Source organism: Dermochelys coriacea, chromosome 5, assembly GCF_009764565.3.
Source record: "Dermochelys coriacea isolate rDerCor1 chromosome 5, rDerCor1.pri.v4, whole genome shotgun sequence".
NCBI classification, from domain to species: Eukaryota; Metazoa; Chordata; order Testudines; family Dermochelyidae; genus Dermochelys; species Dermochelys coriacea.
The window spans coordinates 41924053-41946171 of NC_050072.1; the positions used below are offsets into that span (position 1 = coordinate 41924053).

General features: G+C 41.4%; 1 protein-coding gene and 1 long non-coding RNA gene across 7 annotated transcripts in view; both read left to right on the forward strand.

The window, feature by feature from the left end:
• Positions 1-22119, forward strand: part of CWC27 (CWC27 spliceosome associated cyclophilin) — a 207556-nt gene that overhangs the window by 38806 nt on the left and 146631 nt on the right. For 5 of the 6 annotated variants that reach the window (XM_038401697.2, XM_038401704.2, XM_038401696.2 and 2 more), the window contains exons 9-10: positions 1504-1537; positions 6662-6834. In XM_038401697.2, coding sequence (XP_038257625.1) covers positions 1504-1537; positions 6662-6834 — 207 coding nt within the window. Of the gene's footprint in view, positions 1-1503; positions 1538-6661; positions 6835-8845; positions 10786-22119 lie in introns of those variants that run through there. The other variant, XM_038401705.2, reaches the window with a different exon arrangement.
• Positions 3434-3890, forward strand: LOC122460133. Its single transcript, XR_006281224.1, has 2 exons — positions 3434-3487; positions 3521-3890. It is a non-coding gene; the product is annotated as an uncharacterized LOC122460133 (long non-coding RNA).

Consider the following 22119-nt stretch of genomic DNA (forward strand, 5'->3'; position numbering starts at 1 on the left):
TTCAACACCTATCCACTGAAATACGGACAAATTCAAGTTGCTTTTGTTGAACTTTTCAGGTTTAATTAGAAAAGAAAGCATTGGGCCAAATCGCTGGAAATCTTGAAATCTATCAGAAAATTCTGGTTCCAGTTCTTGTATATACATTCTAATCTCAACATCAAATGCAGTGCGCTGTTCCGCGTGACATGAAAGTGATGTAAGCGGCAAATCGGGACTTAAATATCCCAGTACAGTGGGATACAGTGGAACAATTTTTAAGGTGGGGGTGCTGAGCTGTGCCCCCTCTCGCCCCAGTCTGCACCCCTCACTGCCACAGGCTGGGCCAGTGGGTCAGACGGGACCCTAGGCCAGCAGCAGAGCCCCCTCGACAAGTGGTCGGGACCTGGGGTCGTCAGCAGGCTGAGTGGAGCCGGCAGATGGAACCCTGGCTGGCGGGGGGCCGGCGGCCGGTACCTCAGGCCAGCAGCGGGCTGAGTGGGGCCAACGGACAGAACCCTAGCTGGCAGCGGGCCAGCAGCTGGTACCCCAGGTCAGCAGTGGAGCCCCTGGGACTGGGGGCCAGGACCCGGGGCAGTGTGAGTGTCACTGAAAATCAACTCGCATGCCACCTTTGGCATGTGTGCTATAGGTTGCCTACCTCTGGGTTATACTCACACCATCTTCCCTCCACTTGCCCGTTGTGCTCTTCACTTGGACCAGAATTGCTTGGTTTAAGAGCACAAAGTGGTCCTCCAGATTCGCAGAAAATGCACACATTGCTGTTTGGTTTTGGAGGTCTTGAAATGTGCTGTAGCAGAGTGCGGCAGTTTCCCCTTGGCTCCTGCCTCTGCTAAGTGCACAAAGTCACTCTGAGACCCTGGGCTTAGTATCCACTGGTGCAGTTTATTCACAGGGTTGTTCCCTCCACCGTTTCATCACCGTACAGTTGGCCCTTCATCATCTGCAGGCAGGAGGGAGGAAAGAGCTACCTCCCTGTTTCCACTCCCTGCCTTTTCCCTTTCCTTCTGTTCTTCCCCTGGCTTCCTTCCCCTGAGGATTTTATACAGCCTCAGGCTAACTAGGCAGCAGCTATCTCTGCTTCCCCAATTAGGGCTAGGTTATCTCCAGCCAGCTCTAATTTATTCCCCTAAAGAGGAGCTTGTGTGACAGAGGGCTGAATCAGCAACCCTTTGCCCAGCACCCTATCGCAGTGCTCACTAACTGAATTTACTCCTTACATGGTAGTATTGTGTTTTCTTACTGGTCTGTCCCACATTTTTCAAACTCTTCTAGCTAGTGGGTGTGACGATCAAATGGTGGGAAAATATAATTGACTGACATTATAGTGATGAGCATGGTGAAAATGGCTAGATGGTGGGAGTTCTGGCATATTTTTAAATATATAAGTTAAGTGAATTCTTGATTAAGATACTGATGTACTGTTTTTAAATGCGATTCTTAATCAACAGATTCAGAGTGCTTTACTATCTTATATGGATTGTTTCTTTTTTTCCCCCTTAGTGAAAAAGCAAATGAAGTGAGGGATTCAGACGAGGTGAGTGGCACTTCTTCTGCAAAGTTTTGACTCGTAGATACTCATTCTATATTTCATGTGAATTATTGTTCTTAAGGGCGAGGTAGTACTCTAAAGATTCAACAGGGTAGAGTGTGACCCTGACCTGCCACACACCACCTCCCACATTCTGCATAGACTACTGCCTGAACATTTCTAACAACAACTTAGGTAGTGGTAGACAATGTTCCTCCAAAGTTATAAATCAATCAAGAAGAAAAAAAAATCCTCAGAAAAAATTATGTAATGGAACAAATACCACAAATGAAAAATCTCCAGACACTGAGGTGTGTGAGAATCTGAGTGGAAAGATGTATTTATAGAAGTAGAATTTCAAGTAACATTTCCTTTATTAAAAATGCCATCTATCATGGCTACAACTACACTGTATCTATTAGGATTCTCACTTCTGAGAATCAGAAATTTGAGGGATATCCGTAAGGTAAACAAACTGCAATGAACAGAAATAATACAGTCCAGAGCCAACAATGGAACATGGAGGTTTTTTTTAACTACAAAAAAGCTCCTTCCTACGTTTATTATGGAGAATAAAACTTTTTGGTTGAAGTGTGGCTTTGCCTGAGTCTTTGTGCCAGGGGCAGCATATTACTGCGCTGTCCCTAGAGCGAATTGTGACTTTGAGACTCCAGGCAGGGGAAAAAAAAAACATTACTCTATACTGGTAGAGTATAATTGCCCCAACATAACAATGCTGGCAAATGAGTTGTAGAAGCTTTCATGGGCAGAAGGAGATAGTAGCTCTGCACAGTCTGCTCCAGCCAACACAATTACACATGGTATGAGTGACTGGTCTTAGGCTCTCTTACTCTCTTGCCATGACTTGGCCCTCAGCTTGAGCAGGAAACAGATGGAAGTAGAAAAACTTTGCACAAACAATATTTGACCAGCTTCACCTTAAGGGATATCCATCCATACAGCACACCTTCTTAGGGGAGGCTGAACTCCCCCACTCCTTTTGGAAAAGGTTCCAGAATAGAATCATAGGGTTAGAAGGGACCATAATGATCAACTAGTCTAACCAAGAGGCAGGATTTGTTATGTCTAAACCATCCAATACAGATGGCTATCCGGCCTCCTTCACTGAAGAAGCTTCCACAACCTCCCGAGGCAGTCTGTTCCATTGTCCTACTGTTCTTACAGTTAGGAAGTTTTTCCTGAGATTTAATCTAAATCTTCTGTGCTGTAATTCGAAATCATTACCTCTTGTCCTGCCCTCTGTGGCAAGAGAGAACAACTTTTATCCATTTTTTTTATGGCAGCCTTTCAAATATTTGAAGACCACTATTATGCCCCCCTGCCCCCTTTTCCAGTTTCTCTATGTCCTTTCTATACATTGCAGACCAAAACTGGACACAGTACTCCAGCAGAGGCGCCGAGTTGAGCAGTACTATCACTTCCCGTGACTTTTATGCTATGCCACTGTTAATGCAACCTAAAATTGCATTTGCTTTTTTTTTTTTTTTGGCAACACCATCTCATTGCTGACTCATGTTGAGACTGTGATCCACCACAACTCCTTCTCAGCAATGTTGCTGCCAAGACAGTTTCCCCCCATTCTGTATTTGTGCATTTGGGTTTTCTTCCTTAAAGTGTAGCACCTTGCGTTTGTCTTCGTTGAATTTCATTTTGTTATCTGTAGCCCAGTTCTCCAATTTCTCAAGATCCCTCTGAATTTTAGCTCTATCCTCCTAAACTTGATCAGTATGCTCTACCTACATCTAGGTCATTAATAAAGCGTTAAACACTGGACCCAGAACAGATCCCTGTGGAACCTCCTTGAGACCTCCCTCCATTCTGACATCATTCCATTAATAGTTACTCTTTGTTTTCGGTTGTTTAACCAGTTATGTATCCACTTAATGGTAGTTCTGGTGATCCCACATTTCTCCAGCTTACTTATCAGAATGTCATGTTGACTGTGTCAAAAGCCTTGCTGAAGTCCAGGTATATTATGTTCACTGCTTTCCTCCTATCAACCAAACCAGTTACCTTGTCGAAGAAAATTTAAGCTGATTTGTTCTTGGTAAATCAAGTACTGAGAGTCCATGATTCCCTTCTGGAGGCCAAATCCAAACAATAATGCTTTGTAAATGTATGGAGAAAGGATCCTGTCACACCTTTGCAGATATCTGAAAGAAAAATACCTCTGAGATAGGCAATAACAGCAGCCTTGATGTGGCTTTCCAGCTTCAGGCCAGCCAGGTCATATTAAAAAAAAGGAGATCCACTTGGATCCTCGTGATAACAGCAATACCCAGAAAACTGTTAACAAAAGGAAAAAAGCTGGGAGCACTTTCCAAGCCTTTCGCTGCACTCCAAATAGAACCCCACGACAGTATGATGACATGACATGTTTATGAAGGTGTTCCTGGGATGGGCATGCATGTATGTGGAGAATGTTGGCAGGATAGCAGGCCCATTAAGGTGGACTTTCAACATAATTATGGGGAGGAATCTCGAATGAGTTTGAAACATCACTATATTTCTGTAAATTTATTATAAGATGGGTCAGTCACTTGGGCCTGTAGCTTAGTCACTTTTCAAACCAAAGCCACAGCCACCAGGAAAATGACCTTGAATTTAAGAAACTTAAGTTCTGAGGAATCAGGTAGTTCAAAGGGAGCTTTTGTCAGGATCACAGGATTAATATCCCATGACACACGTGTTTTTTTTTTTTTTAATAGGAGCTTTGAAAAATGTCAAGCCCTCCATGAAACTGAAGAGGGTACAGAGACACTTGTTCATTTTTGGCCAGCTCATGATAGGTGGAACTACCAGCCATATGACTTGCATGGAGTTATCTTTTAAGCTGGTCTTAAAATAGAAAGTTGAGACATCGAAGTGAGAATCCTGTTAGAGGTATCTCCAGAGAATCAGGTACATAATTTTCATTAACACATAACAAACCCCTAGAACCCCGAGCAGGAGTATTCTGTCTGCTCCCCAAGATCCATAAACCCGGAAATCCTGGACGCCCCATCATCTCAGGCATTGGCACCCTGACAGCAGGATTGTCTGGCTGTATAGACTCCATCATCAGACCCTACGCTACCAGTACTCCTAGCTATCTTTAAGACACCACTGACTTCCTGAGGAAACTACAATCCATCGGTGATCTTCCTGAAAACACCATCCTAGCCACTATGGATGTAGAAGCCCCCTACACCAACTTTCCACACAAAGATGGACTACAAGCTATTAGAACGGTATCCCTGATGATGTCATGGCAAACCTGGTGGCTGAACTTTGTGACTTTGTCCTCACCTATAAGTATTTCACATTTGGGGACAATGTATACCTTCAAATCAGCAGCACTGCTATGAGTACCTGCATGGCCCCACAGTATGCCAACATTTTTATGGCTGACTTTGATCTCTATCAAGCATTCTTACAACTACAATACTCACCTGCTGAAGTGAAGAAACAGATTGACAGAGCCAGAAGAGTACCCAGAAGTTACCTACTATAAGACAGGCCCAACAAAGAAAATAACAGAAGCCACTAGCCATCACCTTCAGCCCCCAACTAAAACCTCTCCAATGCATCAAAGGATCTACAACCTATCCTGAAGGATGATCCATCACTCTCACAGATCTTGGGAGACAGGCCAGTCCTTGCTTATCGACAGCCCCCCAACCTGAAGCAAATATTCACCAGCAACCACACACCACACAACAAAACCACTAACCCAGGAACCTATCCTTGCAACAAAGCCCGTTGCCAACTCTGTCCACATATCTATTCAGGAGACGCCATCATAGGGCCTAATCACATCAGCCACACTATCAGAGGCTTGTTCACCTGCACACGTACCAATGTGATATATGCCATCATGTGCCAGCAATGCCCCTCTGCCATGTACATTAGCCAAACTGAACAGTCTCTACATAAAAGAATGAATGGACACAAATCAGACATCAAGAATTATAACATTCAAAAACCAGTTGGAAAACACTTCGATCTCTCTGGTCACTCGATTACAGTCCTAAAAGTTGTAATTCTTCAACAAAAACACTTCAAAAAAACAGACTCCAGTGAGACATTGCTGAATTGGAATTAATTTGCAAACTGGATACAATTAACTTAGGCTTGCATAAAGACTGGGAATGGATGCGTCATTACACAAAGTAAAACTAATTTCCCCATGTTTATTTCTCCCCTTCCCCCTACCGTTCCTCAGACGTTCTTGTCAACTGCTGGAAATGGCCCACCTTGATTTATCACTACAAAAGGTTTTTTTTTTTTTTCCCCCCCTCTCGGCAATAGCTCACCTTACCTGATCACTCGTTACAGTGTGTATGGTAACGCCCATTTTTCATGTTCTCTATGTATATAAAATCTCCCCACTGTATTTTCCACGCATGCATCCGATGAAGTAAGCTGTAGCTCACGAAAGCTTATGCTCAAATAAATTTGTTGGTCTCTAAAGTGCCAGAAGTACTCTTTTCTTTTTACGTATAACAAAATTTATAATATTTATAAAAAGTAATTGTTTATATTTGCAACATGCCAGTGTGACACTTGCATCACAGATAAGTGTTTTCATACTGTGCAAAGAAGCACTGTGGATATATAGAATCACCTCCCCTTCCATTCAGAATTGTATAAAAATCCTGTGTTATGTAATGCACAATAATTGTTTACATGGAAAATTAATAAGAAAATATTTAATTTGTCTTGTAATAAAGTTTTTAGAATCTGGAATCAGTGAAGATACCCTGGTTTCAGACAGATCGCAAGGGGTCCACAGGCCACAGTTTAAGAATAAATGATTTAGGCTATTAAATAGTGTGGAGTTATTTTAATATTTAAATACCTGTATTTGTGACTGTAGCTCTGAAAAATGTACGTCCTTTGTTGATACTACTGGTTCATCTTCTAAGGTACCTCTGAAAGATATAGAGGATATGTTCCTCTGTTTACATAGTTCATATTTTGAGGCAATTACAAAATATTAGCATATATGTGCATATAAATTATAAATGTAAGCATATCAACTCTCTTGCTGAGAAGTTGTTCCCAGCTTAAAAAAATCCTCTAGTAAAATAGAGCTAAAATTAAAGCTGTCTGTTTAAATCAACATAGGAAGAAGAGGAGGATGATGACAATAGCGATAATGAAGAAGGTGAAATGGATAGTGACGAGAAATATCAAGTGAAAGAACGTATAGCTAAGAAGTTGAGAAAAGATAAAAATGAAAATGTTAAGCTACCGTTTAAAGAAGAACCAGAAACTGAGAAGAACACAACTAGCCGCAGGTAAGCAACATGCAATTTTCCTGATTTGAAATTATTTATTTACAATAAGGTGTTTAACTGCTCATCTTTAGCTTGCATTTTACTATGCTGAAAGTTTTGAATTAATTGCTTATTAACTTCAGTGATAAGCACATTTCTTAATTTTTCATCCTGCAGTTGAATTAAATGTTTGATTTACTGCAGAAATTGTGTTAGGGTAATTATATAATTTGTATTAATTTCATGTGGGCTTTTGTTGTTCCCACATGCAAGAATAAGGTGGCTGTTTAAATCATGGGATTTGTAACTTTGCTGATGTCTTTCTGATGTAATAGTTTACTATTTGATTCACCATAGAGAGTGAATTCAGCTCAGCCTCTCTCAAACTGTGGGTCGGAACCCCAAAGGGTAAGATAAGAGAAGAGTAAGATAAGTTGACCAGAGAGTATCTCCTGTCGACGCAGCGCAGTGAAGACACTGGGGTAAGTTGACCTAAGCTATGTCGACTCCCGCTACATTATTCACATAGCTGGAGTAGCATAACTTAGGTCAATTTACCCCAGTAGTGAAGAAAAACCCTCAGTTATCATTTATCAGAACAAGTTGTACATGTGCATGTATATGTGCTTTTAAGCATCTGTGCCTGAGATGATGTACAGGGAAATGATATTATGGGTGGATAATATCAAACTTATTAGGAATTGTTCAAAATATGTCAATAAATGTGGACTCTGACGGTTCTTGACCAAATAATTTTCTCTCCACAAGTACTAATCAGCTATCACGGGACTATCTTATTTGTGTATTAAGTTGACTACAAATTAAAATTGTCAAAAAAGTAGCTTTTAGTTCAATCTTAAATTCCTTCAAATTTCACTGTTTTATGTGCTCTTAATGTAGGTTTTGAAATTAAAGTAAAAACTTACCCAGCCCTGCTACCAGAAAATTGTTGATGAGTGCAGACAATAGTTGGTTTTCCTCCTTCAGTTCAGCTTTCACTCTTAACAATGATTCTTGGGGAGCTTTAATGAGCAAGGTGTTCTCCTTTAACTCTCATCCTGTTCATTCACCTGTCTCAATTACTCCAAAGGTTGTGAAGCCACTTTAAAAGTATTTTTTGTAGAACTAGCTACATCAGTGGGTGAAGTGAGCTTTCAATATAACTATTTAAGTAACTTATATTTGAAAGTGATGTTGGCTGTCCATAGAGTAAGGTAACACCTTAGGAAGAAGGGAACTACCAGAGCAAGAAAGAAGCAGTTCAAAAGTCATTCCTTCCCGCAATAGACACACGTCACTTTTAATGGCATTTCTTGGGCCACTAGGACATTTTTTTCCTCATAGAAGCTGGAAGTTGTATAGCTGGCCGTGGCAGCCTGGGAGAGGGTAGGAAAAACTCAGGAAATACAAAGATTTATTATACATTTGGACATTAATTTAAAATGAATTTAAAACATTCTAAATTGACAAAACAGTTCAAAATGTTTCTTAAATATTTATGAAATGTTTTTCATAGTAGGTTATGTTCCATGAAATAGCAAAAACAATTTTTTTTTTAAAAACACATGGCAGAATTACAATTATTCATTGTTTTTTTTTGTTCAGTGACCATCAATGTAAATTAATTTACTTAACCAAATAAAAAATTTGCATTCTTTTTGAACTAGAACAACCCAATTTAGCATTTTTTTAATATCCATATCAGCGAAAGTCAGCCTTCCATTAGTTGGGGAAAAAACCCACAAAACCTATACAGATATCTTGGTTTTAACTCAAAGTTCTTTTAAACTATAGATTTTACATATTCATTTTATGTTAATTTGCTGCACATTTTCTGTAAAATTGTCCTGCATCAAAAGACTACCCAGTGAGACTGATGTAAATTCTCTTAATTCACTAAAAGCAGGCCCTTCTCTCTTTTTCTTTTTAAATGCATGGCTTATAGGACGTATAAACAATGTCTGAAGATTTACACTCAGAACTTACTGAAGGTTACTTTTAAAGCAGAAGTGCTGTATTCTCTTTCTTTCAGGAAAATTTGTCAAATTGACACACCTAGCTGATTCATTATTAAGCCTTCCAGCCTTATCTGTTCCACATTAAATAGCCATCCCAGAACTGGGAACATCAAAGAGCGTCTCTTCATTTTTCGGAAACAACATCTCTTCAGGTATAGGGATGGCAAACAAAGAAGGTCTTTGGAATAGATATAAGGACACTGGGAAGAATCTTTGTGTCCTATGTTTGGCCCTGGAGAGGTGCTTTACATACTGCGCGTGATTCTATCAGTTTTAAGCATTAGTAGCCATGGGTATGTGTGTACAGTTGTCATTACTGTCGTGTTTACTGTACCAGTAGCATTAAATTCTGGAATCTGTTATTTTCCAACTGATAGGAATCTGACATGGAAATTAAATGCATGTTTGATCCAAATTCATTTGTATTAGCCTTAGGTCCCAGTGTGATGATATGGCAAGCCCATTATCATGGTTGATGATTTTGTCTTGAAGAATGAATTCTTCATGTGAATGTATTGGAAATAAGTGATATGACAGTCTCATGAGATTTCTCCGCCTAGTCTAGTCTAAGCTTCAGTTGTTCAGAATGGGCAATGCTGCCGGAGTTGTCTGTCAGCAAACAGGGCGTGGAATCAGCAGTACATGACTTCAGTGGGAGGTTCTAGTAGCATTTTAGTGGGCCAAGGAACATCTGGTCTCCATCAGTTATTCATCTCATCAAAAATTTAAATATGCAAGCAGAGTCTTTGAGCTTTTAAATTAATTTATTCAGAATAATGGCTTCTAAGTAGGGTAACCTTTTCAGCAAATCTAGTCAGTTGGGTCTGTCTTCTTGTTTCTTTTAATACAAAATCCATTTGATAAGTCAGAAAGTGGAATAGAGAAAACAATGTGGAAACACTAGACCCTTTCTGAAATTCATGGCACCAACATCCAAGGCACCACTCCCTGTAAATACAATTATACTCAGAATGGTGAAGCTAATTTTGGTTGCTTCAGTATGTGTCAGACCTTTGGTATATGAATCTTCTGACTTAGAAGACCATCCAATTCAACACTAGTGTTTGAAGCATGAGGGGATTCTGTCAAGTTGTCTATGTATTTGGTGTATGAAAGGGAAATGCCAAAGTCTGAGTCTTTTGGACTCTGTCATATCTAAGCTCCTAAGTTCAGAACAGCTGGTTACATCAAAAGCATACTTCCAGATAATAGAAAATGTCAGACTTGTGCATCAGGAATCAAATTCAATTTTAGAATTCCATCAAGTTGGCCTTAAAAATGTCAGGACTCTGCTTGTTAAAGGCTTGAGAGGATCAGTTGGAGGTTTTATAGAGAGAGATCCCTGTCTGGTCTAATGGTTCTTTAGAATAGTGAATCATTAAAATAATTTCTTTAGGCAAGTTTGTTTTCAGCCTGTAGGTGGAGCTCGGGTACTACACATTTATAGAGTAGTTTCGTTTATTTTTCATGCTTTTTATTTACATGGCATACAGCATGCGGCCACAGTACAAAAATAAGCAAAGTAATACAGAGATGGTAACCTATAGGAACAGAGAGGATGTGGCTATGGGTAAAAATAGTTTTAAAGTCCCAAAATTGTAGGAATAATCCACTCGTGTATTAAATTTCTAGAAGGAAATCTGAAGATCTTCATATGACTGAAGATGCATTAAATAAAATTTTTTCTCTATTCCAGTTCTGGTCAAAGATCTCATGATGTTTTTTAAATAGGTAGAAGTGTTTTAAGTTCTGTATCCTGAGCCAAATGCTTTACTTCATATTCTAAAATTTTGTAATTGCTGCTTACTAAAAATTGCTATAATTGCTAAATAGGCGTTGCATGTTTGTTTCACCTGAAAGATGGCTGCATTTCTGTGGCAGCTGAAATGATTTCTCTGTATCATTTCCAAATTTCTTGATAAAATTGCATAGCATTTTGTGGTTCTATAGGCTGAAAGGTACTGCCACAATGTGTGTCATCAATTTTACTGTCAACTAAGAGCTTAACATCCTTAGTAAGGCAATATTATGCTGCACAGCATCTATGAAGTAGCTGTCCAGAGTGACTGGGCAGTAAAGGAATGGGAAGAAATGTTTGAGATTACTGAATAATGACATCTGAGAATCAGATGGAAGGTCTCATGTCTTTGGAATTAACCACATAGATTTGAAAACTAGTGGTGGGATGGATGTTTCCTATTTCTGTTCTTAGTCACTCCTGTAATCATTTTAGATGCATGTTAAAAAATTAAATGTTATTTTTTCTTTTGCTTGGATTATAACAGGGCCAATACCTTTGTCTAAAAGATGGTATTTTAATAGTAGACCTTTGTAGCCATCTCATTGTTTCTTGTACTCCCCATCTCTGTCTGTACCCATCCATTCTCTTGTCTTATACTTAGATTGTAAGCTCTTTCAGGCAGGAACCATCTTTTTGTTGTGTTTGTACAGCTCCTAGCACAATGGAGATCCTGATCCATGACTAGGGCTCCTGGGTGCTAGGGTAATAATAATAGCACACAAGCCCTGCTCTATGCTAGGCCTATTTCAGAATCTACAAGATAAGCTAGCTAAAAGCTTTGGAAGAATAAAGTAATATTTTTTAAAAAAAGTGTATACATTTAAGACACCATAATACTTTCTAAGAATTTGGATAAATATTAAAAACACACTGGGCGTGCCCGAAAGATCTCTTGAAGCCCCCTTGTAGGATGATCCTTTAATACTGCAATGTAAGGTAGCCAAAGTGAATTTCATGGAGGATCTTTTTGAATTGAATTATTTTAAATCCTTTAATTAAAGACCCAGTTTATTCTTCCTAAGGTTTCATCAATATCTATAAATACAACATTAAGTCATTTTTATTCCTAAAACACACTTACTCAGAGGTGATTCCCTGTTATAATTATATCTTGAGACCTTATCACTTAATTTTTAATGTGGGCCATTTAATTGTATATTCTATTTTTTAATCAAAATGTTGTGGGGTACCAAGTCAAATGCCTTAAAGAAATTTAAGTATATTACATATGATTGTCTCCTAAAGAATACTGAATAGGAAAGTGACTGAGAAATTCTTCTGAGCCAGAGGCTCTAATTACTCATTCAAAATGTAAAAGTGATGCAACACTGATTCATTTTTTTGGAAGTAACTTCAATTATACAAACTCAGTTCTAATTAATACACTTGTTCAGATGTGTAAATGTGAATTTTCCTTAAACATATTGGAGAAAAATGTTTAGTTGTAATACAGAAAACCTTAACTTCATACATTGAAATTGTGAATTCTTTAAAAAAATGCTGGTAAAATATACAGCTAATAGTGAAAGAACACAAAGAAAAATTTCTTGGTTATGTATCTTCTCATAAACTGAATGTTCTACATAATCATTCATCCTGTGCAATTTTGTATATCACACAGCAATAGAAATGGGAAAAGTTCCGAACAGTATGTGAATGAATTTCACAAATTCTGTTATATAAACATACGGAGTACAGTGAAATTAATGATTCCTAGATGTAGCTGGAATCTCTCTAACCTCTAAAGTAGTCCTTGCAAACAGGTTTAAATAAAGACATTTATTTAATCCTTTCCTCCTAAAAATGCAAAAACTAGTTATGGGTATACCCTCAAAGATTCAGAGGTTCTTGGTCCTACATATTTAAGATTTTTATCAATGACGTGGATGAAAACATAAATTGAGGGAGTGGTAAGTAATGAAGAGTACAGGTCAATGATACAGAGGAGCTTGGATCCGTTGGTAAATGGGGGGTGCAAGCAAACAAAAAGGGTTTTAATAAGACTAAATGTAAACGTATATATTTAGGAACAAAATGTAGGCCATACTTACAGGAAGGAGGACTCTACCCAGGGAAGCAATGATTCTAAAAAAGATTTGGGGGTCGAGATGAATAATAAGCTGAACATAAGTTCCCCATGTGATGCTGTGGGGCATCCTGAGGGTACAACCCCCTGCTCAAATCAGGACTATGAGTGTTCAGACTCACCCGGCGGTGCCTCCTGCTGGTCGTCCTTGGGAATTAGCTTGATTTCCAACCCAGAGCACCTTCTACTGGCCCCGGTCCCTCCCAGGACCCAGTGCCCTAGCCTTGGGTGCTGCCCCCCTTGCAGTACCCCCACTCCCTGGGTTTCCCCCACCCCAGGGAACCCTCACCCACTATCCCCACATCACCTCAGTCTTGGCTACCGCCAGTCACCGACTAGCCTTGCACCCTGGGGCAGACTGCAGCGTATAAGCCAATCATCACAGGCAACAAGGGCTGTGGACTGGCTGCCTTTACCCACCCTTAGGCTTCCCCTCTGCAACCCTAATACCTATATGGGCCTGGGAAGCTGCTGGCCTAGGGCTTCCCAGGTCCTGAGGCCTTTCCCCAGCCCTGCCTCACTCTAGGTCCCTCAGGTGAGTGCCCAGGCCTCTGCCTCCACCTCCCTGTCTAACCAGAGAGAATCTGCCTGAGCTTCTGTCTCCCAGCCTTTATAAGGGCCAGCTGGGCCCTGATTGGAGCCTGGCCCAGCTGCGGCTACTTCCCCAATCAGCCCAGCTTCTAGCCCCCAGTCCTCTCCAAGGGCTGGCTTTTCAACCCTTCAGGGCAACAGCGGGTGACTACCCCACTACAAGGACCAATCCCCAACTAAATCATTCCAGCTAGGGCTTTGTCAAGCCTGACCTTAAAAACCTCTAAGGAAGGAGATTCCACCACCTCCCTAGGTAACCCATTCCAGTGCTTCACTACCCTCCTCGTGAAAAAGTTTTTCCTAATATCCAACCTAAACCTCCCCACACTGCAATGTGAGACCATTAGTTCTCATTCTGTCATCTGGTACCACTGAGAACAGTCTAGATCCATCCTCTTTGGAACCCCCTTTCAGGTAGTTGAATGCAGCTATCAAATCCCTCCTCATTCTTCTCTTCTGCAGACTAAATAATCCCAGTTCCCTCAGCCTCTCCTCCTAAGTCATATGCTCCAGCCCCCTAATCATTTTTGTTGCCCTTCACTGGACTCGTTCCAATTTTTCCACATCCTTCTTGTAGTATGGGGCCCAAAACTGGACACAGTTCTCCCGATGAGGCCTCATCACTGCCAAATAGAGGGTATCATGGACTCCCAGGTCATGCCCATTCCTGGGCCAGTGCGGTCTGTGGGGGAAACCCCCCTTCAGTGAGACAGCCCTTCTCGGGTGTCTACTCTCTCTCGGGGGTTAAGCCCCTCCACCTCCTGGAGCCGCACCTTTCTGAGCCTTAGCACACCTGTTTCTTGCCGTGGGCCCCCTCAGGGAGTCCACTTGCTCTGGACGCCCAGGGCCTCCACTCCCAAACGGAATAATGGAACCCTGTTATCTAGACTGGAGTGACACTCAGCCAGTGTAAATCAGGAGGGTTTATTGAGCGTTTGAACACAGCATAGGAAACTCTCAGGGCCGTCAGGCCTGGCCTCCCTCAGCACAGCACATCCAAGGCTCCCCTGTGTCCAGGTGAGCTCTGCCTGCTCTCTCTCTCCAGCCGAGCATCTCTCTCTTCCCAGCTAGGCATCTGATATTACTGGTCCCAAGCCCCACCTCTGTCCATTGTCTTTTCTCCAGGTAAATCGGGTTACCTGGGCCTCCTCTCCCCTCTTCTGTCCTGTGGCCCCCTCTGGCTGAAACCGGCTAGTTAGGTCACTGGGGTCTTCCTTTCACAGCCCATTGTCCTCTCACTGGCCAGAACCGGCTGTGACTCTTGAGCTGGGCCTCCGGGTCCCCAGGTTCCCAGTCATTGCCATTCTCCAGGCCATTGGCTGGGGTCCCAAATTCCATCGCCGGTCCTCTGTAACAACAAACTCCCTCTCCCATCACCTCATTAGACCAGTAACACCCAGGGAAACTGAGTCCCACCCCCTCTGCATGCAAACCATTGGAAAAAAACAAGAAAATCCCCCACTTAGTCACACAGGGGAATGATCACGTCCCTCGATCTGCTGGCAATGCTCCTACTTATACAGCCCAAAATGCCATTAGCCTTCTTGGCAACAAGAGCACACTGTTGACTCATATTCAGCTTCTTGTTAACTGTAACCCCTAGGTCCTTTTCTGCGGAACTGCTGCCTAGCCGCTTGGTCCCTAGTCTGTTGCAGTGCGTGGGATTCTTCCGTCCTAAATGCAGGACTCTGCACTTGTGCTTGTTGAACTTCATCCGATTTCTTTTGGCCCAATCCTCTAATTTGTCTAGGTCCCTCTGTATCCTAGCCCTACCTTCCAGCGCATCTACCACTCCTCCCAGTTTAATGTCATCTGCGAACTTGCTGAGGGTGCAATCTATGCCATCCTCCAAATCATTAATGAAGATATTGAACAAAACCAACCCCAGAACTGACCTTTGTGGCAGTCCGCTTGATATCTGCTGCCAACTAGACATGGAGCCATTGATCACTAGCCGTTGAGCCCGATGATCTAGCCAGCTTTCTATCCACCTTATAGTCCATTCATCCAGCCCATACTTCTTTAACTTGCTGGCAAGAATACTGTGGGAGACCGTATCAAAAGCTTTGCTAAAGTCAAGGAATAAGATGTCCACTGCTTTCCGCTCATCCACAGAGCCAGTTATCTTGTCATAGAAGGCAATTAGGTTAGTCAGGCATGACTTGCATTTGGTGAATCCATGCTGATTGTTTCTGATCACTTTCCTCTCCTCTAAGTGCTTCAGAATTGATTCATTGAGGACCTGCTTCATGATTTTTTCAAGGAACTGAGAAGAGGCTGACTGGCCTGTAGTTCCCAGTATCCTCCTTCTTCCCTTTTTTAAAGATGGGCACTACATCAGCATTTTTCCAGTCGTCCGGGACCTCCTCCGATCGCCATGAGTTTTGAAAGATAATGGCCAATGGCTCTGCAATCACATCTGCCAACTCCTTTAGCACCCTCGGATGCAGTGTATCCGGCCCCATGGACTTGTGCTCGTCCAGCTTTTCTAAATAGTGCTGAACCACTTTTTTCTCCACAGAGGGCTCGTCACCTCCATACTTTGCTGCCCAGTGCAGCAGTCTGGGAGCTGACCCTGTTTGTGAAGACAGAGGCAAAAAAAGCATTGAGTACATTAGCTTTTTCCACATCCTCTGTCACTAGGTTGCCTCTCTCATTCAGTAAGGGGCCCACACTTTCCTTGACTTTCTTCTTGTTGCAAACATACCTGAAGAAATCCTTCTTGTTACTCCTAACATCCCTTGCTAGCTGCAACTCCAAGTGTGATTTGGCCTGTGGGTTGACTTATGCCACATTCTCAGGCAGGAAACAACACAAAATGCAAGTTGGAGATCTGCTTGTATTCAGAGAAGGAATTCCACTTTTGCAGACTGGAGTGTGATACCATGGCTGATCTTTTGACATCCCTTTACTACAGCAGCTCACACACTCTTGGACAAGAGTGCCACTGGCCCTTTACCACGCATGGATGATCAGTGCACCAGGGAGCTGAAAACTATGTTCATGTAGAGTGGAAGCATCAGGGGAAAAGTCTAATACACTAAGTAAATTTAGGAGTCTATTGCTGCACATGTCTCCTTATCCACTTGATTGTAGATTCTGGACCAGGCTTCACAGACTACTCTCTGGCTCATCCAGAGTTGTCCCAGCTGGGCACCAGCTTGGCCTGGTTTTCTCTCTATACTGTGGCTGTGGGGCAGCATTGCAGACAATTACTTATGTAATGGAAGAATGTCCAACCTGTCATCTAGAAGGCATTTTACAATGCCTAGCCTCCCTTGATATATAGGCTATTCTGCTGTTACGGAACTGGAGCATAAAGCTCTGATATCTATGCACAAGAGAAGAGCAAATAAGACACTCCTATTCCAGAATAAGAGCAAATGCCATTTGCAGACTGTGAGAGGAAGCATTTCTTTATCCAGGAGTTGAATGCGTGAAGAGTATGGTACACTAACTACAGTCTAGTTCATCCCTATTTACTTTTATTTATTTTTATCACAAAAAAATAACGCTCAGATTCTCCACAAAATTTCTGCCCTATTTCATTTGCTGCTCCATGATTGTTTTTCTTGTTAAGGTTTTATTTTTTTTCACATATTTTGCTTTATTGATAGGAGCATGCTGCACTGTGCAGCATGTAAATAAATGAGAAGGCAAAGCTATTTTTGAACATTGTATCTTCCTTGTGTAGCTCCACTAAAGTAATTATTTTGTAGAGAACATCTTGGAAATTTCCCTATATATTTAGTCAGTTTGAATTTGTAACAGAAGAACTCGGTCATGTATACTGTACTGTAAGTTTTTTATATTATGGAGTGTAAGCTATATATTCTCTCTAAGGGAGTGTCTACAAACCTCCCAGCTCGTGTCTACAGACTTGGGGTAGCTGTGCTTGTGCTTGAGCTCTAAGAATAGCTGTGTAGATAGTGCTTTGAATTTGTGACTTGAACTGGAGCTCATTGGTTTAAAGTGTCGCAGTAAAAAATTCAGAGCGTTAGCTCTAGAGCAAGCCACAACTTCAAAGCGCTTCCTACACAGCTATTTTTAGCATGCTAGTGCAAGCACTGCTAGCCTGAAGTTTGTCAACCCGTGCTGGGACGCTTGCTGCCATGGGCAGAATAGGCATACATTAAGAGGCTACCTCTGCCTCAACATTAGACTGGAACACTGCAGTTGATAGATCACAGGGTGAAACTCATGTGACCTGCAGACAGAATATTCTTGGTGGAAGGTTCTCTATGCTGAGATCAAGATGAGATCAAGTCTTAACACATTTAAGGTGCTTTGTGAGTAGGGTGACCAGATAGCAATCGTGAAAAATCAGGATTGGGGGGTGGGAGACAGGCCAATGGTGTCTATATAAGAAAAAGCCCCGCATATCAGAACTGTCCCTATAAAATCAGGACATCTGGTAACCCTATTTGTAAGGCTACCTCTTTATGGGAAAAGACTACATGATAACAAATTGACAGAACGGCTTAGCAACACTCTTCTGGATAACAGAATGTAAAGGTTTAAGAACAAGGAGAGGGTGAAGAGTTTAGGTTTCACTTTAGAAATGAGTTTTGTAACAGCACTAAAATACTATTGGGGAAATACCATGATTTCTGGAGTTGAATGCAATTACTGTTTCGCATTGTACATCAACAGTATATAACAATTATGGATGGTAAGTGAAGAACAGCATATCCAATTGAAATTTAAAGGAGAATCTAAGCAGCAGTCTTTTGCACAAAAGATTAATATATTACAAAGATTCGTCCTACCTTTCTGCCCCAATGAAGATTACTATTATATTTCTGATAGGCCTCAGCCTCCTATGGTTTTTAAAACTAGCTAAGACTAAGTATACTTAAACGTCCTCTTTCAAGCATTTAGCCACTTATCCTTCAATTGTTAGTGTATTAGGATTCCTGTCATTTCTTTATTCTAGGATACAATGTAGATCCACCTCCCTCTTGGTTTGTAAAGCCATTGGTGAGGGTGAGTGGGCCCTTTGGAGATTGTCAATATCTCATAATTTTATGGTTGAGTGCCAGGTGTTCTGAAGGAGTCAGTAGTGAAGCTTCCACTCATGAAATTAACACAAGATGCTGACAATTATATCAACTTCAATCTGGTATTAATTATCCCATTTTGGGGAAAGATTATTGAGAAGGAGGCAAAGCAGGTATGGTAATATTTATAGTCTTCATATTTCCTTTACCCTCATCAATCTGGGTTTAGACCTCAAATTTATGACATACAGAAAATGACCAATGCCATTTGTTTTATCTTCTAACTTTGGACAAAGACTGTGTCCATGATGATCCTATTAGATCTGTTTGTTGCTTTAGATACAGGTGATTGAGGTATGTTGACACATCTGCAGCCCTTAGCAGAAGTAAATGAAATTACTCCTTTTCATACAGAGGACTCAAAAGATTATTATGGTTTGTCCACCCCGTGGATTCTCATTCAGGGTACAATAGATTCTACCCTGTTTATGATATTAAGTATGTGTCTTTGGCCATGAGGAGAGTTAATAAGGAGATATGAGCTGTGATATCTGTAGTATGCAGATGGTACCCAGCTGTATGTTTCCTTTATGTTTGATTTTTGCCTGCAGTGGGAATGGATGACTCAACAGCTATAGAAACTTGAATGCAAAGTAACTGATTGAGGCTCAGTCCAGTTAAGAGAGATAATATTTGCAAGTTTAGGGAAGCATCTGAAAAAAATGGCTAGATTATCATCAGGCTCACTAACTGATCATGTGATGCCATTTACTGTAAACTGGTTTTGCAGTCTAGGAGTCTTATGAGACACAAGGCTGCTATGGAATGTCCACGTAGCACCCATGCAAGGGTGTGTTTTTCTATCTGTACTTAGAGTAGCAGCCGTGTTAGTCTGTATTCGCAAAAAGAAAAGCAGTACTTGTGGCACCTTAGAGACTAACAAATTTATTGCTCTAATAAATTTGTTAGTCTCTAAGGTGCCACAAATACTGCTTTTCTTTTATCTGTACTTAGAATGCTACCTCTTGTTTCAAATGACAACCTTGCTACACCAAAATTTGGCCCCTAATTTTGTCACAAAATGCTGTACTCAGGGCTACGCTTTGAGAGCATTTAAAAATTGAAGCAAAACCAAAATGTGGTAACCTGCTTATTTTATGGATAAGTGTGTATTTGTACCATTCTTATAGAACATAATATGTAGCTTTACATTGAGAGCACATAACACGAGTTCTCTGACTTACACTTGCCTCTTGTGGGCTTACCATGTGGAATTCATGCTTGTTGGAACAAACTTTTAATGCCCTAAATATTTTAAGTCTGCGTTACCTAAGATAACACATCTGTTGTTGTGCTACGTTATCACAGTTGTGGTCAGCAGATGTGCCTGAGTTGGAGCTACTTGATGTAAAAGAGTAGAGCTGCTGGTATGACATTCTCCATGAGGGCCACTAGAGTCTGCAGTGTGCTTGTCTGTGCTGATGCACCACAGGCTGGATTTCTTAATCCTCTGAATCTTCTGGACACATTGGAAATTAATTAATTTTTCTGTGGCATTTGGAAAGAGGATGGAATGAGAATTGAATAGGATTATTCATTGGCTACATATGATTAAGTTTTGAGCTGGGTCAGATGGTAGTAGTATAGGCAAGGGCTGTGTATTTAAGTAAGATAATGTGCTTTTTGTGAAGTCTTAAGTTTTGTAGGAAGCCTTGGAGCTTGGTATGGGAATTCTTATTTGTGTTCCATTAATCTAAATTAGTATATACTGCACACATATGCAGTTATGTGACCATGCGTTGTAGTAGGAAGAGAGCCCGAGACTTAAGCCCTTGTATCAGAGGCCTGCTATGATGCTTGGACTAAAGTAGTAGTCAAAGCTCTACTGATATAAAGGAAAGGTGAGAGCAAGATGCAGGACCTGCTCACAGAATCTGGCAAGAACAGGGCTGATACTGGAGAAATACACGTTCCTAAGAAGTGCTAGGCACCGAGTACTCACACAAACCCATCCTGATATCAAGTGGTACCAGAATTTCCCAATATCAAGGATGATACAAAAACGTTCCCCAAGGATAATAGGAACACACTGACACACACGCATATATACACACACACCCTCGTCCCCGCTAAAAGATAAGGTCCGGGTGACGTACGTAATAGAGTTGTTTTAATCCAACCAACACGTATAAGGTGCTGGGTAATAACTAGCCATGTCAGGGGGCAGTACATAACCTGTTTGTATCTGGGTACAAAAATGTATCTCAGAGGGTATGTCTTTGTCTAACCTAAAGAGAAATGGAAAGTCCTGCCATTCACTGAGCTGGTCCATTGTTACGGGCATACATGTAGTAAGGGTCCGGTAGAGTCTGCAGGATACTAGTACCATGCTTTGTCAACAATAAACTTGTCCTGGTGCCTTCGTACCTTGATGGATCTTGTGGTCATTGGGCGGTTTGCTTGAGGTCTGCTGTGCCGGCTGTCTGTGCAGAGCTGGGGCAGCACACAGGGAGAACACAAAGAGAGCACACACACACACAGTTGAACATCTAACTACAAGCATGTGCTGATAGGAATTACTGATATCATTAACATCTCTTTGCTTTTATTTTTTTTAAAAAACCCTCAAATCCTTCAAAATGTGTGCATAGCTAGTCTATGTAACCACATAATCCTATAATTGTTACCCTCATCCTCCACACTCCTCCTCATTGGTTTTTACATCCACTTTTTGTTTAATTTAGATTTAAGATCTTCAGGCAGGAATAGTTGCTTAAGTATTTTTACAGTGCCTAGCCTGATCCTAACTGGAGAATCTCATCTCGGTGCCATGATAATATAAAAATGTAAAACAACAAATAGGTTCACTTTGGGGATAAAAGAAGGCAAAAGTGATTCCAGCCTCTACGGCATCATGGAATTAAAGATTGTTTCATAACACATATGCACAAGGGGGCTGAATAAAGGTTGCACAGGTAACCTTATTTTTGCCAATTCTTAATTTGTGAGTGCTTGACTTTGCAACCTTGCTAATGTTCTTTTTAGTGTAGTTTTTTGTATGTAATTTCCTAGGTTTTTGTGAAGCATGTTGACACTCGCATAGTTCACCAGCAGGATCAGAACTTTAGAACCATTGCACAGACCTCTGCAACCACAGCTAACGGAGTAGCTGATAACAATGGTAGAGTGTCATCCTCTGTGTGGATTGGTACTAGACACACACTTTGGCAATGAGTTTCACAGATATTTGCTGACATCAGGATAATGGTGAGACTAGGAATCTTGGGTTTCATTCCAGACTTTGGAGAGAAATGTGCTCTAGTGGACTCAGAAAGTGGACTTTCTGCTTGTTTCCCTTAAGCTTGACCCCTTCTGCCCTATTCCCTTCACACCTGTCCCTGCTCCAGTGCTGTGTTTTCCCCACTCTGGCTTTTTGTCCCAGTCCTAGTCTTCCTATCTGGACTTGATGACCGATACCCAACTCCCTCCCCACACCTGTCCTAATCTTCATATCCAGCCAGTCCCAGGTCCCCCTTCCAATCAGTTTTTCTCTTCCTCCCCTCCATCCCTCTGTTTCCCATTCTTCATCTCCTGTTCCCCGCTCCTCATCCAATATCTGTCTCCTGCCTCTGGCTTCTTATCCTTCCTAGTCTCGCACCTCTCTGGCTTCTTGTCTCAATCTCTTTGCCTAGCCTGTCCCAGTTCTCCCCTACAACCCAGCTCCTTCTCAGATCTGTCTCCCCTCCCCTCCCCTCATCCTCTCCCATTGGTTCCTAATCCCAGCCTGTCCCAGTCTCCTTGTCTAGCCAG